The sequence below is a fragment of the Macaca fascicularis genome, chromosome 3, assembly GCF_037993035.2.
Source record: "Macaca fascicularis isolate 582-1 chromosome 3, T2T-MFA8v1.1".
NCBI classification, from domain to species: Eukaryota; Metazoa; Chordata; class Mammalia; order Primates; family Cercopithecidae; genus Macaca; species Macaca fascicularis.
Window position 1 is genome coordinate 149414362 of NC_088377.1, and position 18116 is coordinate 149432477.

The 18116-nt window shown below is 41.4% G+C and overlaps 1 protein-coding gene across 2 annotated transcripts in view; it reads left to right on the forward strand.

The window, feature by feature from the left end:
- Window positions 1-295: 295 nt before the first annotated feature.
- DLD (dihydrolipoamide dehydrogenase) overlaps window positions 296-18116 on the forward strand; it is a 51776-nt gene continuing 33955 nt past the window's right edge. For both annotated transcript variants that reach the window (XR_012432789.1, XM_005550508.4), the window contains exons 1-2: window positions 296-410; window positions 2310-2388. Coding sequence is in view for 1 of the 2 variants with exons in the window: in XM_005550508.4 (XP_005550565.3) it covers window positions 372-410; window positions 2310-2388 (118 nt within the window). In the remaining variant the exon portion in view is untranslated. The remainder of the gene's footprint in view (window positions 411-2309; window positions 2389-18116) is intronic.

Sequence of the window (18116 nt, forward strand, 5' to 3'; positions counted from 1 at the left end):
GCACAACCAAGAGCTTGTCAAACTTGTCACGCTTTACTGTCTGTAGCGTGCATTAGGCAAACGATAGTTTTATTTGTTTATTTCATCTTCCAAGTATAAGAATACATTGTAGCTCGACATTTTGACACCGCCCCTAAGTCTTTCCCACCACCACCCCCGCTGCGACAAAGCACTACGCTCCTTACGACAGCGTACGACGCCTAGCCTGACAGGAACACCTCTTACGGTAGAACCGCGCGGGCCAATCGCGCGGCTCCCGGGCGAAAACGTAACTGCGCCTGTGCATGCGCAGGGCGGGGAGACCTTGGTGAGGCGGCGGAGGCGCCCAGCGGAGGTGAAAGCATTGGCGGAAGGGAAGATACAGCGGAAGAATGCAGAGCTGGAGTCGTGTGTACTGCTCCTTGGCCAAGGTGAGGGCCGAGTAGGTGGGGTCGTGCTGAGCCAGAGGCACGGAAGGTCCCGCTCTGTGGGTCCGGGACGCGGCCTAAGCCCGTTGGCCTGGCGGAGCCCAGGCGCCTGTCCCTCACCACCCCTGGCCCCGCCTCTGCACCGGCTCAGCCCGGCCCTAGGCTCCGAGGTAGCAGCTTCTCCTGCGGCGGCAGCAGGCGAGGGACGGGCCTGGGCCCAGGCTGTGGCGAGTCCTTTCAGGTTGTGTGACGGCCGGCGGTTACACATGCCACACCCCCAAGCCTGGGCCGAGGGCCATCCCGGTCACACAGAGGCCTCTACCTTGGAGGAAGTGTAAGCCACCCACGTCCCGTATAGTCTGGCTCTTTATACCCTCTGCCTTTTTCTCATCCTAATTCTGACCCCTGAGTGGCCTCATTTTATGCAGTGGGCAGGTAACCCTGGGGTCACTTCTTGAATGGTTCAGACCCAGTCAGCTCCAACAGAAAGCCCTCGGAATTCCCCTAAGGTCTTGTCAGTGTTGGCAGCTTTCAGCTGGTGTTCATTGCCATCTCTCAGGTCTTTCTGGATATTTAAATCTTTAATTGCAGTAGGTTATCAGAACAACTTTCCTTTTTAACCTGCCTGCCAGACACAGCCAAATTGTGTGTATGTGAGACCGTGGCCGGGTACTATATTGGTGGAGACCTCAAAAATAATATAGCAATCAAACCCCTTTGTTTCAGAGATGAGGAACCTGCGTTCCCAAAAATTAATGTAACATTCTATAAGTCATGCTTTTAGGGAGCGGCGGAGGTGGGACTAAAACTCTAAGATTGACAATCGGCTGCTCTTTGGGTTTGCTGTCCTGACCTCAAGTGTTAAGAGTTGCCTTGGAGTAGTTTTGTCACTGCTGCCCATTTTCCTACTGTGATAGAAGCAGGGACTGTTTGCTTTCTTTCTTTCTGCCTCATTGCCCTTAGGAAATGGTAGCCATCCATATATAGAGATTAGGGAGATGATGAGTTTTATCAAACTGTCGTAGCTCCAGAACGTAAGTACACTACTTTGCATTTTCCTAAGTTACCTTGTCTAATTTGCTATTCCTAGTTGATGGCTCAGGAACATCTTCATAGATGGTTCTAAGTAAATATGGACTATATATACATGCTGGCTTAAAGTTAGGAAACAAAAATTACAGGTAAAAGGATTATCATGTATAGATTATTCAAGTATTTAAGTTAGAACTTCCAGAGCTTTATTCATTTATTTATTTTGAGACGGAGTCTCACTCTGACGTCCAGGCTAGAGTGCAGTGGTGCGATCTCGGCTTACTGCATCCTCCGCCTCCCGGGTTCAAGCGATTCTCCTGCCTCAGCCTCCCGAGTAGCTGGGATTACAGGCGCCCGCCTCTATACCTGGCAAATTCTCTTGTATTTTTAGTAGAGACGGGGCTTCACCATGTTGGCCAGGCTGGTCTGGAACTCCTGACCTCAGGTGATCCGCCCACTTCAGCCTCCCAAAGTGTTGAGATTACAGGCGTGAGCCACCACGGCTGGCTCAGAGCTTTATGACATTAAAATGATCCCTGGAACTAATAATTAGCCATGTTTTCTGAAAATTGAATAAAAATACCATTGAATACATTTTTAAAATTAAGTATGAGATGGTTTGTTGACTATTCATAATAAAAAGATGGGTGTGGCAAGCTGAGACTGAAAAGTTCAAATGATTAGTTATCGTCAAAGAGTTATCGTCAAAGAGGGAAAATTGATCTGTAACTTCTGTGTGGCAATGGAAGAAGATACACTAATAATCCTTGCTTGATACATTTGCCAAAAATTGTTCTGTTTTCATCAGCCTTAAGTAGTTCTATGTTTTGAATTCATATCTTACATAGTAGGAACATTTTCTTTTTCTAGAGGGGCCATTTCAATCGAATATCTCATGGCCTACAGGGACTTTCTGCAGTGCCTCTGAGAACTTACGCAGATCAGCTGAGTAAGTACTTAAGTAAAACATTTTTTTCATCACGTTAGTTGACAGTTCATTTTTGTTTCTATGTAAAAGTAAGTGAATATTGGAATAACTTATGTTAAGTGTCTTATAGTTCATTTGTTTATGTATTTATTCGTTTGAATGTGTGTTGAGCTAGTGTGTTCCAGGCGGTGAACAAGGTAAAACCCTGCTCTTGTGAAACTTGTAATTTGGTGATAAAAGACAGACAATATATAAGTAACGGATAAATATTTTGGGAAGTAACTGACAATTAAAGCAGGTGATAGGGAGAAAGAGAGATAATTTTAGATACAGTGTCAGGAAAGGCCTTTTTGAGGAGATGATGTCTGGGCTGGATCCTTGCTTTACAGCAAGCCAATATCACCTATGCAACGAACCCCCCTCACAAAAAAAACTTTTCCTCTTCACAACAATTCTCCTGCAAATCACCTTAATTCTGACATTCATGACCACAGAACTAATTATATTCTACATTCTATTTGAAACCACCCTTATCCCCACCCTAATTATCATTACTAAATGAGGTAGCCAAGCAAAACGCCTTAACGCAAGCACATACTTTCTATTCTACACACTAACTGGCTCTCTACCCCTACTCATCATACTAAGTCACACCTACAACAACACAGGCTCATTAAACATCACACTACTAACACTCACAGACCAAAAACTAACAACCACCTGGTCCCACAACTTTACCTGACTAGCATGCATAATAGCCTTTATGACAAAAATACCCCTCTATGGTTTACACCTGTGACTCCCTAAGGCCCATGTTGAAGCCCCCATTGCAGGATCAATAGTCCTTGCCGCAGTACTCCTAAAATTAGGCGGCTATGGCATAATACGACTTACTCCCATCCTCAACCCCTTAACAGAATACATAGCCTACCCATTCCTCATACTATCCCTATGGGGCATAATCATAACAAGCCTAACATGCCTCCGACAAACAGATCTAAAATCACTTATCGCATACTCTTCTGTAAGCCACATAGCCCTTGTAATTGTAGCCTCTCTCATCCAAACCCCCTGAAGCTTCTCCGGCGCAACCGTCCTTATAATCGCCCACGGGCTCACCTCTTCCATGTACTTCTGCTTGGCCAATTCAAACTATGAGCGCACTCATAACCGTACCATACTACTATCCCGAGGACTTCAAATTCTGCTTCCATTAATAGCCTTCTGATGGCTCGCAGCAAGCCTTACTAACCTTGCCCTACCTCCCACTATTAATCTACTAGGCGAACTCTTTGTAATCACAACTTCATTTTCCTGATCCCATATCACCATTGTATTAACAGGCCTTAATATACTGATCACAGCCCTCTACTCTCTCCACATGTTCATTACAATACAACGAGGAACACTCACACACCACATAATCAATATAAAACCCCCCTTCACACGAGAAAACATATTAATATTCATACACCTCGCTCCAATTATCCTTCTATCTCTCAACCCCAACATCATCCTGGGATTTACTTCCTGTAGATATAGTTTAACTAAAACATTAGATTGTGAGTCTAACTATAGAAGCTTACCACTTCTTATTTACCGAGAAAACTCACAAGGACTGCTAATCCATGCCTCCGTACCTAAAGCTACGGTTTTCTCAACTTTTAAAGGATAGCAGCTATCCGTTGACCTTAGGAGTCAAAAACATTGGTGCAACTCCAAATAAAAGTAATAATCATGCACACCCCCATCATAATAACAACCCTCATCTCCCTAACCCTTCCAATTTTTGCCACCCTCATCAACCCCTATAAAAAACGCTCATACCCAGACTACGTAAAAACAACCGTAATATGTGCTTTTATTACCAGCCTCCCCTCAACAACTTTATTCATCCTCCTAAACCAAGAAACAACCATTTGAAGTTGACATTGAATAATAACCCAAACATTAGACCTAACACTAAGCTTTAAACTAGATTACTTCTCTATAATATTTATTCCAATCGCACTATTCGTCACCTGATCCATTATAGAATTCTCGCTATGATACATAAACTCAGACCCAAATATCAATCAATTCTTCAAATACCTCCTTATTTTCCTTACAGCCATACTAATTCTAGTCACTGCCAACAACCTTTTCCAATTCTTTATCGGCTGAGAGGGTGTAGGAATTATATCTTTTCTCCTAATTAGCTGATGACACGCTCGGACAGACGCCAACACAGCAGCCATCCAAGCAGTCCTATATAATCGCATTGGCGACATTGGTCTTATCCTGGCCATAACATGATTTCTCCTACATTACAACTCATGAGACCTCCAACAAATACTAGCCCTAAACTCCAACTCAAGCTCCCTTCCATTGGTAAGCCTCCTCCTAGCAGCAGCAGGAAAATCAGCTCAATTCGGCCTTCACCCCTGACTACCTTCTGCCATAGAGGGCCCAACTCCAGTCTCAGCCCTACTTCACTCCAGTACGATAGTCATTGCTGGAGTGTTCTTACTCATCCGCTTCCATCCTCTGATAGAAACCAACACAATAATTCAAAATCTTACACTATGCCTGGGAGCTACCACTACCCTATTTGCAGCCATCTGCGCCCTCACACAAAACGACATTAAAAAAATTGTAGCCTTCTCCACCTCAAGCCAGCTAGGTCTAATAATAGTCACCATTGGCATCAACCAACCATACCTAGCATTCCTACACATCTGCACCCATGCTTTCTTTAAAGCCATACTTTTTATATGCTCCGGATCCATTATCCACAACCTAAACAACGAACAAGACATTCGAAAAATAGGGGGCCTATTCAAAACAATACCCCTCACCTCAACTTCCATAATCATTGGCAACCTAGCACTTACAGGAATACCCTTCCTCACAGGCTTCTACTCCAAAGACCTCATCATCGAAGCCACAAACACGTCATATACCAACGCCTGAGCCCTATTTATTACTCTCATCGCTACCTCCCTAACAAGCGCCTACAGCACTCGAACCATCCTCCTCACCCTGACAGGACAACCCCGTTTTCCAGCCCTAACAAATATCAACGAAAATAACCCCACCCTATTAAACCCAATTAAACGCCTCACAATAGGCAGCATGGTTACAGGATTTCTTATCACCAGCAACATCCCCCCAACCTCACCCCCCCAACCAATAATACCCCTCTACCTAAAACTCTCAGCCCTGTGCGCAACTGCCCTAGGCTTCCTAGCAGCCCTAGACCTCACCCTCATAACAAACAAACTAAAAATAAAAAACCCATCACAAGTATTCAAATTCTCCAACATACTAGGATATTTTCCCACCACAATTCACCGCACAATCCCCTATCAAAACCTACTCATAAGCCAAAACTTGGCCCTCCTCCTACTAGACTCAACATGACTAGAAAAATCTATACCTAAAACAATCTCACAAGCACACATCACCGCTTCCATAACTATAACCACCCAAAAAGGCATAATCAAACTCTATTCCCTTTCTTTCCTTATCCCCCTCACCCTGGCCCTGTTCCTAATAATATAGCCTGTTGCCCCGAACAATCTCAATTACAACATACACACCAACAAATAGCGTTCAACCAGCAACTACCACCAACCAACGCCCATAATCATACAAAGCACCCGCACCAATAGAATCACCCCGAATCAACCCTGACCCCTCCCCCTCAAAAATCACCCAATCACCAGTATCGCTAAAACTAACCACCACCACTACCGCCTCATCCAAACTTAAAACCCATAAAACTAACATCACCTCCATTATTAACCCTACTAAAAGACCTCCCAATACCTCAAGCCCCGAACCCCATGTCTCAGGATACTCTTCAATAGCCATTGCTGTAGTATAACCAAAAACAACCATCATACCTCCCAGATAAACCAAAAACATCATTAAACCCATATAAACCCCCCCACAACTTAAAACGATCACACAACCAACCACACCACTAACAATCAACGCTAAACCCCCGTAAATAGGAGAAGGCTTAGAAGAAAACCCCACAAACCCCATAACCAATAAAACACTCAATGCAAACAAAATATACGCCATTGCTTCCACATGGACTCCAACCATAACTAACGGCATGAAAAACCATCGTTGTACTTCAACTATAAAAGCACCAATGACCCCAATACGCAAATCCAACCCAATCATAAAAACAATCAATCACTCCCTCATTGATTTACCCACCCCACCCAACCTTTCCATATGATGAAACTTCGGCTCACTTCTCACAGCCTGTCTAACCTTACAAATCATTACAGGTCTACTATTAGCAATACACTACTCACCGGACACCTCCTCCGCCTTCTCCTCAATTGCACACATCACCCGAGACGTAAACTATGGCTGGATTACCCGCTATCTCCACACCAATGGTGCCTCTATGCTCTTCATCTGCCTTTTCCTGCACATCGGCCGAGGCCTTTACTATGGCTCATACCTCCTTCTAGAAACCTGAAACATCGGCATTGTACTCCTTCTTATAACCATAACAACAGCTTTCATGGGCTACGTTCTTCCATGAGGCCAAATATCATTCTGAGGAGCAACGGTAATCACAAACCTACTATCAGCAATCCCGTACATCGGAACTAACCTTGTCCAATGAATCTGAGGAGGATACGCCATTGATAGCCCCACCCTCACACGATTCTTCACCCTGCACTTTATCCTACCCTTCATCATCATCGCCCTCACAGTCGTACACTTACTATTCCTACACGAAACAGGATCAAACAACCCTTGTGGAATTTCCTCCGACTCGGACAAAATCGCCTTCCACCCCTACTACACAATCAAAGACATCCTAGGTCTGATCCTCCTTCTCTTCATCCTAGCGACACTAACACTACTCTCACCCAACCTCCTAAACGACCCAGATAACTACACCCCAGCCGACCCACTAAACACTCCCCCACACATCAAACCAGAGTGATACTTCCTATTTGCATACACAATCCTACGATCTATCCCTAACAAACTAGGAGGTGTACTAGCATTATTCCTATCAATCCTCATCTTAGCAGCCATCCCCATACTTCACAAATCCAAACAACAAAGCATAATATTCCGCCCACTCAGCCAATTCCTATTCTGACTCCTAATCACAATCCTACTGACCCTTACCTGAATTGGAAGCCAACCGGTAACCCAACCCCTTATCACTATCGGCCAAGTAGCATCCATTATATACTTCACTACAATTCTAATCCTAATACCACTGGCCTCCCTAATTGAAAACAACCTACTCAAATGAACTTGCCCTCGTAGTATAAACTAATACACTGGCCTTGTAAACCAGAAATGAACACCCTTCCTAGGGCAATCAAAAAGAAAGCATCTAGCTCCACCACCAACACCCAAAGCTGGCATTCTAACTTAAACTACTTTCTGCACTCTTATGTTGTATAAACTCCATAGCACAGTCCTAGTATTAACCTACTCATAATACTACTATGTAATTCGTGCATTACTGCTAGCCAACATGTATAATATATAGTACTATATATGCTTGACTGTACATAGAACATATCATTACATATCAACACAATACCTGCCAAACAACATGCTTACAAGCAAGTACTCTAGTATAACCTCAACAGTAACACATAACATGACTTAGTCCAAAGTTTAACCTGTCCTCCACATGAATATCGACCAAACCAACTTATGTCAATCGTCCATAGTACATTAGATCGTTCATCGGACATAGCACATATCTATTAAATAATCCTCCTCACCACGGATGCCCCCCCTCACTTAGGAATCCCTTGTTCACCATCCTCCGTGAAATCAATATCCCGCACAAGAGTGCTACTCTCCTCGCTCCGGGCCCATAACTCGTGGGGGTAGCTATACTTGAGCTGTATCCGGCATCTGGTTCTTACCTCAGGGCCATAACAACCAACATCGCCCACACGTTCCCCTTAAATAAGACATCTCGATGGATCACGGGTCTATCACCCTATTAACCAGTCACGGGAGATTTCCATGCATTTGGTATCTTTTATCTCTGGTCTGCACGCAACCCCATCGCAGAATGCTGACTCCCACCACATCTCGTCCTGTATGCGCCTGTCTTTGATTCCTAGTACATGCAATCATTAATCGCACCTACGGTTCAATATTCTAGCTCCACACAAACTTTAGCAGGGTGTTATTTAATTCATGCTTGTAGGACATACCAATAATTACCTTAACCAAATACCATTCTTATCCTGTTAATCAAACCACAACCACACCTCGTCAAACCCCCCCACCCCCCGTCTCCGACCTTCACCCAAAACCCACTCTTGCCAAACCCCAAAAACAAAAGTCTTAATATTTCCGATCAGAGCTCGCGTTTTTATCTTTTGGGTGTACATAACTCCAACTGCCATTCTCTCAACTAACAAACATTTACTTCACTAAACACCCCTTACACCAACCCACAATAGACCCATCTCACACAACCCGAAAGAAGCTGCCCCACAACCATACTAACACCCCTGTTTATGTAGCTTAAACCCACCCAAAGCAAGACACTGAAAATGCCTAGATGGGCTTACACACCCCATAAACAAATAGGCTTGGTCCTGGCCTTTCTATTAGCTCTTAGCAGGATTACACATGCAAGCATCCCCGCTCCAGTGAAGACGCCCTATAAATCATCATGACCAAGAGGAGCAAGCATCAAGCACGCACACGCAGCTCAAAACGCTTTGCCTAGCCACACCCCCACGGGAGACAGCAGTGACAAGTATTTAGCAATAAACGAAAGTTCAACTAAGCCATGCTATATTTAGGGTTGGTCAATTTCGTGCCAGCCACCGCGGTTACACGATTAACCCCAGCTAATAGGGATCGGCGTAGAGGGTGTTTAAGATCTAACATAATAAAGCTAAACTCCACCTAAACTGTAAAACCCTAGCTAATGTAAAATAAACTACGAAAGTGGCTTTAAAGCTTCTGAACACACAATAGCCAAGACCCAAACTGGGATTAGACACCCCACTATGCTTGGCCCTAAACCTCAGTAGTTAGATAACAAAACTACTCGCCAGAATACTACAAGCAACAGCTTAAAACTCAAAGGACTTGACGGTGCTTTACATCCCCCTAGAGGAGCCTGTTCCGTAATCGATAAACCCCGATCCACCCTACCCTCTCTTGCTCAGCCTATATACCGCCATCTTCAGCAAACCCTAATGAGGGCCACAAAGTGAGCGCAAACGCCGTTGCCGCGAATACGTTAGGTCAAGGTGTAGCCCATGAGACGGTAAAAAATGGGCTACATTTTCTATTTCAGAAAACCCACGAAAACCCTTATGAAACTTAGGGGTCCAAGGAGGATTTAGCAGTAAATTAAGAATAGAGTGCTTAATTGAACCAGGCCATAAAGCGCGCACACACCGCCCGTCACTCCTCTCAAATATATTTAAGGAATATCCTAACTAAACGCCCTAATATTTATATAGAGAGGATAAGTCGTAACATGGTAAGCGTACTGGAAGGTGCGCTTGGATAAATCAAGGTATAGCTTAATACAAAGCACCCGGCTTACACCCAGAAGATCTCAATACCACTTGATTACCTTGAGCCAATGCTAGCCCTAAGCACAACCAACACTAATACCAAGCCAACACACACTAAACCATTTACCTACACAAAGTATAGGCGATAGAAATTTTAATCTGGCGCTATAGACACAGTACCGTAAGGGAAAGATAGAAAACCACCCAAGCACAAAACAGCAAGGACTAACCCCTGTACCTTTCGCATAATGAATTAGCTAGAAACAATTTCACAAAGAGGACTACAAGCCAAATCCCCCGAAACCAGACGAGCTACCCAAAAACAGCTAAAAGAGCGCACCCATCTATGTGGCAAAATAGTGGGAAGATTTCTGGGTAGAGGTGAAAAGCCTACCGAGCCTGGTGATAGCTGGTTATCCAAGACAGAATCTTAGTTCAACCTTAAGCTTACCTATAGAACTACCTAATCCCCCTGTAAGCTTAACTGCTAGTCTAAAGAGGGACAGCTCTTTAGACACTAGGAAAAAACCTTACGGAGAGAGTAAAGCCCTCAATCGCCATAGTTGGCTTAAAAGCAGCCATCAATTAAGAAAGCGTTCAAGCTCAACACTAACCACCACAAAAATACCAAACACATAACTGAACTCCTCACACCACATTGGATTAATCTATCACCATATAGAAGCAATAATGCTAGTATAAGTAACATGAATATTTTCTCCACCGCATAAGCCTAAATCGGACCGAAAGCCTCACCGATATCTAACAGCCAGGCATAACAAGCACAAACAAGCCCATGCCACCTTCACTGTTAACCCAACACAGGCATGCCTCAAGGAAAGGTTAAAAAAAGTAAAAGGAACTCGGCAAACTCAAACCCCGCCTGTTTACCAAAAACATCACCTCTAGCATTACTAGTATTAGAGGCACTGCCTGCCCAGTGACACACGTTTAACGGCCGCGGTACCCTGACCGTGCAAAGGTAGCATAATCACTTGTTCTTTAAATAGGGACTCGCATGAAAGGCACCACGAGGGTTTAACTGTCTCTTACTTTTAACCAGTGAAATTGACCTGCCCGCGAAGAGGCGGACATAAAACAATAAGACGAGAAGACCCTATGGAGCTTTAATCTATTAATGCAACTAAAAATCACACAAACCCACGGACCTTTAAACTACTAACACCTGCATTAAAAATTTTGGTTGGGGCGACCTCGGATTGAGGTTACTTCAGGCAGAGGGAAACAACACTGAGAAAGGTCTGAGGTGGAACTTAGCTTGTGAAGTTTAAGGAATAGCAAGAAGGCTGATGGGGCTGGAACAGAAACCCATAGAATGTAAAATCAGAGAGGTAGGCAGGAGACAGATCATGGAGTGCCTTATAAGCCAGGCCTAGTAGTTTGGATCATACTCCAAGTATGATGGGAAATAGGTTTTGAGCAGGGCAGCAATTTCATATGTTTACATTTAAAAAGTTAATTTTGTCCATTGAGTGAGGTTGTGTTGGTTATTTTAATACTGTTTAGAATGATGAGATGACTTTCTTGACATCCTGAATGAAAGTCTTCATGGGTTTATCAAAAGCATGTTTTAAAGATTAGCAGGATGTACCTTAAAAGGAAGCTATGGATCATGGAATTTTCTCCTGTATACTTTTTTTATATTTTTGAAGTTCCTGTAAAGGATATGCGTTTTATTTTTTTTAAGTATTTAAAACAGAAAATCAATAGGATTATATTGAAGTATTTTGACCTGTCAGTACCAAGGATATTGATTATTTGAAATGAACTGTTTTGACATTTACTGAATTCACCCATATGGATTATAAGTAAAATCGAATGTCTTAAAGCTTCAATTATAGAAATCATTATCTGGGGGAACTGTGACTGTCAGTCTCCCTGCATTCTGTGAAGTAATTTAATCCTGTATCCTCAACTGTTATCCAGCCATTATCACTTTGGATATTTTATTTCTAGAGGAAGGGGGAGGATTCTAGTCACCCATGACCAAGAGTGAGTGAGTGATTTATCCTAGCTTTCAAGAAATCCTTTTTAAAAAAAAGCTAATATGATGATGAGGGGAAAAGTTGGACCTCTTATACACTTTGTCTCTTTTTAAATGGGAATCTCATTTTCTCAACTCACATAACAGGAGAGATGTTAGATTTTCATTTCTAAAGGATGTTTTTTATACCTTTGGAATCAGTCAACAAAGATTATTCAGTGCCTTCTATTTGCCAGGCAGCTCCTGAGCCAGAACTTGGATTTTAGTGGAATGAGGCTGAGCGTTCCACAATCAGTTTGGGGATCCCTTGACATTGAGTAAATCATGAATCACTTAGTACCCATGTAGGTAAAGTGTGTAAAAGCTTTGAGTGGATGCAGTAACAAACATTTTACACACATACTTGTGTTTGTCTGAGGTATGTGCTTACTGTCTTTTCCTCAGGAATGCAGACTTCATCAGGGCAGGAACTGTGTGTGACTGACTGACTTGTTTTGTACCTAAAGTGATACAGTAGGTAATAAGTACATATTTATTGAATGAATGAACCCTGGGCCAGGTCTGTTTTAGTTACTGCTCTGTGGCAAAGCATCTGGTATGGTGTCTTGTACAAAGTAAGTATCCAGCTACAACAATAATAATATTAACTGATGCACTAAGGGCTTAACTCTGTCTTGGGCACAGATTTAACCCTCATGGCCTTTCTACTACCTATGTGTTGCTGTTCTCCCCATTTTATAGATGGAAGAGTTAGGTTTTTCAACTAGGAAATGACAGAGCTGGGAGAATCCTTTTGACTTCAGAGCCTGCACTGTTAATGTTTTATTCAGTTTTCTTCCTTACATGAGTATTGATTGACTCTCCTGAGAAGTTCAAATCTTACTATGATACAGTCTCGGTTACAACATCTGAGAGATGTCTGAATAGCCTTATGAACCAGGTTCATCAGAATTTGCAAAGTTGTGTGTGTTGCTGTTGATGTAACCTTTTATTTCATGACAGCACTTAATCAAACTTGTAGCACTTATATCACTCATGTTCACTCATTCATTCATTTATTTATTATTTCGACAGATACTAATATCTACTATGTGTTAGTCACTGGGCTAACTACTGGAATACAGCAGTGAGCAAGACGGACAAGACCCAGCTTTTATAGAGCTTACAATTTAGTTGGGGGAGACAAACATCCAACACATAATTGTGACAGGGGTCCACAGACTAAGCATAGGGAGTAATGACATCTATATATATATGGATTGGGAATGGTCACGTAATTCTTTCCTTAGGAATTATGTTGATAGCTGAAAAGGTTGAGAGTAACTCTGGTTACAGGTTGGACCTTTTACTGTAATTCTTTTTTTTTTTTTTCCTATTTAGACTATAAGAACTAGGGCTTTGTCATTTATGTATACACACAAACGACACAGCATGTGCAGGCACACCCCCCCAAGAGCTTAAAGTAGTGTTTGTAATGTGAAATGCGTGCTGTTAGTGTTTATTTCTAGGTAGATGGAACAGATCGTACATAGGTAGATGAGCATAATTCTATGCATGTAGGCTAAGAGTAGTAATTCACTGTTACTGAGGCTTAAACTGCATGGTATTGGTGAGTAAACAGAACGTGGTAGGAGATGAGGCTGGAGAAATAGTTACTGAAGGAATTTGGATGTTGTACTTAGGAACACGGGGTTTATCTAACAAGAGATTGGGGAACCAATAGAGCATAACAACAAAGAGAATAACATCTGAGTTGGGTTTAACTCTGTGGTAGCACTGTGTAGACTAAAATGGAGGATGTGAATGAGACTGGAGGCTGCCGGACTGAAGTTTGGAGGTGGATCTGAGAAGGGGAGTAACACTGAGTAACCAGTATGCACCTGGCACCTTCTTAGGATCTTAACATGTGTACTCTCTGAGGCTGCAGGTGTCATCCTTACTATTATCCCCATGTTATCAAAGCCCAGAGAGATTGAGTAATTGGCCCAAGAACTTAGCCGGGGTAGAGTTTGGAACCCAGGTTTGTTTTACTTCAGATTATTTCTTTTTTTACTGTATTTCTTCTTTAGGGACCAGGAGGTTATGACCAGAAAGTGGAGTGTTGATTTCAGAGGCTGAACAGTTTTGGGTGATAACAAGTATAGAGTGTTCACTATAGGAGGAGGTTACTGAAAAAGACTGGAGAATAAGGCCATTGACAATGTAAAAACAACTTCCCTTACCCCTCAACAAAATGTCAGGAAATAAACCTTACCAAGTAGCTCTTATATTCAGTACATTTGGTAATTAATGATTATTGCCTTATGACATCTCTTTTCCTGTTTGATTTTTCTTTTTAAAAATCTGGGTTTTGTTTTTTTTTTTTTCTTTCTAAGACGAGGTCTCGCTCTTGTCTCCTAGACTGGAGTGCAATGGCACAATCTTGGCTCACTATAACCTCCGCCTCCCAGGTTCAAGCAATTCTCCTGCCTCAGCCTCCCGAGTAGCTGGGATTACAGGCACCTGCCACCATGCCCGGCTAATTTTTGTATTTTTAGTAGAGACGGGGTTTCACCATGTTGGCCAGGCCGGTCTTGAAGTCCTGACCTCAGGTGATCTACCTGCCTTGGCCTCCCAAAGTACTAGTATTACAGGTGTGAGCCCCCACGCCCAGCCAAAAATCTGGTTTTATCTTCATTTTGACATGTACCTCTTTTTCCTCACTGTATTGTAAGGTTATTGAAGGTACTGATGAGTCATAACTATTTGATTTTGTTCTGATAGTAAAGCATATTCTTGTCATTTTATTGAAGTTCTTGATTGTCCAGGAGATTATGGGATCATCTGAGTGTTTTGGCAGGTGATAGAACATAATGGTATGTGGGAGCATACATGTCAGAATCTAGAGGACCTTGTTTGAATCCTGGCTAGACTACTTACTAGTTGTGTAGTCTTATGCAAGTTATTTAGTTGTTTTCAACCTTTTCTTCCTCTGTTAGTGGTAGTAATAACTATGTCATAGAAATGTAATGAGGCTTACATAAGACAGTACACGTGACTGGCTCAGTAACTGGCACATTGTACACTACCCAAGTGTTAGGTATTGTAGACTGACTTTTTTTTTGAAACAGGGTCTCACTGTGTCATGCAAGCTGGGGTGCAATGGTGCGATCTTGGTTCACTGCAACTTCTGCCTCGCAGGTTCGGGAGATTCTCATGCGTCAGCCTCCTGAGTAGCTGGGACTACAGGCATGCACCACTATGCCCAGCTAATTTTTGTATTTTTAGTAGATATAGGGTTTCACCATGTTGGCCTGCCTTGTCTTGAAGTCCTGACCTCAAGTGATCCACCCACATTGGCCTCCCAGAGTGCTGGGATTACACAGACTGACTTCTTGAGATACATCTTATAATTATATTCATGATTAAAATTGATTTGTAACACAACACCTTTATTTCAGTGGTAGCCTGGATAATGTGGTGCCTTATTTTCCTTATAGTGATCTAATATGTAACACTTGGAGAATTTGTAGAGTACTTTTCTTGCCTTTTTTCTTTGAGTTAATTTTAATAACATTAATTGCCTTGTTCAAGTCAGTCACTTCTTATTGTACTCCAGTATTTTTAAAGTATCAACCTGATACTTTAAACCTGATAGGAGCACACATTTCAGAATCTAAAGGACCATGTTTGAATCAGCTGATACTTCACTGACACTTGAAACACAGATTGCTATTCAGCTGTCATTTGCCATTTTTCCATCAGGCTTGCCTTAAATAAATGTATTTCATTTAACTACTTTTCTGTATCCTTTTTTTTTTTTCTGAGATAGAGTTTCGCTCTTGTTACCCAGGCTGGAGTAGTGCAGTGACACGGTTTTGGTTCACTGCAACATCCACCTCCCGGGTTCAAGTGATTTTCCTGCCTCAGCCTCCCGAGTAGCTGATTACAGGCTCTCACAACCACGCCTGGCTAATATTTTGTATTTTTGGTAGAGATGGGGTTTCGCCATGTGAGGCTGGTCTCAAACTCCTGACCTCGGGTGACCACCTGCCTCGGCCTTCCAAAGTGCTGGGATTATAGGCATGAGCTACCATGCTGGCCTGTATTCTGATTTTTTAACTTTATGTATGGGACCTAACCTGTAAAATTCTTCTTGACAAGGAGAGGGTGAGTCAGAATCGTTTGTTGTCAGCTTTCATTTGTATGCATCCTTTGGTACAGGTGAGAGTTAGATTATTTTTCTGACATTTTATTATGAAAAATTACAAACATTTAGAAAATTGTAAGAATTTTACATTGAACACCCATAATTTTCTTCCATTAACATTTTCTGTGCTTACAGTACCACATATGTGCTCATCAGTTTATCCATCAGTCCATCTTATTTTTTGATACATTTCAAAGTATATTGTAGATGTGTGTATACTTCCCCTAAATACTGGTTTGTTTTTGAAAGTTTGTTCCTGGCTTATACCCTCCTGTATTCTCAGTTGACAGATCTTTACATAAAGAGTCTGCTTTTTTCTCATTTTTGTGCATCTTAGCACTTTAGTGGTATTGTGATGGAATATTACATCGAGTATCTATAGTGAGAGAGGAACTCTTGAATTTTTGGTATTTTCTGAAGTTTAAAAAAAAAAATAACCCCTAAGATTACGTAGTGAATAGGGAAATGAAACCCAAGGGTTTTGGCTATTATCTTTTATCTCTTGTTTACTTCGCCTGACCTTACTAAAACAGTTCTTTTCCAAACCAAATTTATTTTTCATTTTAGTACCATGGACCTACTATAAGAATTGTTACATATCAGTGATTAAAGATACATGCTCAAAAATACATATACTCAAAATTTAAAATATTTAATTTAGTTTTATTGTCATTAAAAGGGTTTTTGGAGAATCATAGCAATAATATGTTATAAATATATATGCTCATGTAAGAATGAGAAAAGAATATAAAATATGGCAAAAATTGAATTTTATAAAAACTTTCCTAGAGGAAAGATTGGGAGGTCCTATAAACAGTTTTCTCTGGGTTGTATGGCAATGTGGATGGGGTTTTTTTTTTTTTTGATTTAGTGTATTTAAATTTATTCAGTAAACTTGTATTTTTAATCAGAAAAGACATTAAAAATTCAGCAAAGAAACCTGTTTTGTAGCTTGTATTTACATTACTCTGAAATTAAAAATTAGAACCCATTTGAGGGATGTTGTGTAGATTATCACTTGGTTCAAGATTTGAAAATAAAAATACATTTTGTTAGATACTTAATTCTGAACCTGAGTCTGAACCACGCAGGGTGGCTAAAAAGCACAGATAGATCAGTAAAAATTGAAGCAATTTTTCATATATTGAAATGACTGTACATATTTTTCATGTATTATCTCAGTTATCATCTGCTATAACCAAAGAAAATCTCGTACTTTCATTTATTCAGCAGGAGGGATTCTTAGATTTTTGTGGATAATTGGGCTGAATAACTTAGTTATCCACCAACACAGAGGTTCTATGATTCTATTCAGGCCAGCAAAGGTTTTTGAATGATATTACTCTAGGGATGTGTGTTTTTGGGGAGAGGCGGTGATGCAAATTAGAATAGTATTCTTTGTAGGTCAGAATATACCTACTATGTATAGAATACTTACTATGTGTGCTAGAGGTACTATGCTAAATTATTACATACATTATTTTATTCTATGAAGTAGATTTTTTTGTGGTCTTTCTTTTGCCAGGTATGGAAACAAAGATGAGGCAGGTTAAATTACTCACCTAAGGTCACTTAGGTAGTGATTATAAAGCTTGATTATTGCTCTCTGGGATTTTAGTTTATGATGGTTAAAACTGAGGAATGGAATAGTATTGAATAATGGAAAGACTACTGGAAGTAGAGTCAAAAAGCTTAGTTTGTCTCTGCAGTTCACTTGCCAGTTAACCTTAGACAAGTTAATTGACCTCTCTTGAACTTCTTGTTTCTTCTGTGAAATGTCTTATTTATGACATCTTTATCTTCCTCATAGGAAATTCTGAGACTCAAACATGATAATATATGTGAATATGTGTTACGAATTGCTAAATGCTAGACTAGTTGTGGTTGTCAGGACAGTGGAAGGGGAAGAAAAGGGAGACTGTTTCCTCTTAAAAGTCATTGTTACTTTATTTGAAGTTGGATTGAGAAGAATGGGAGTAATTGAACTTATTTGCACATTAGTATTACGATTGTTACA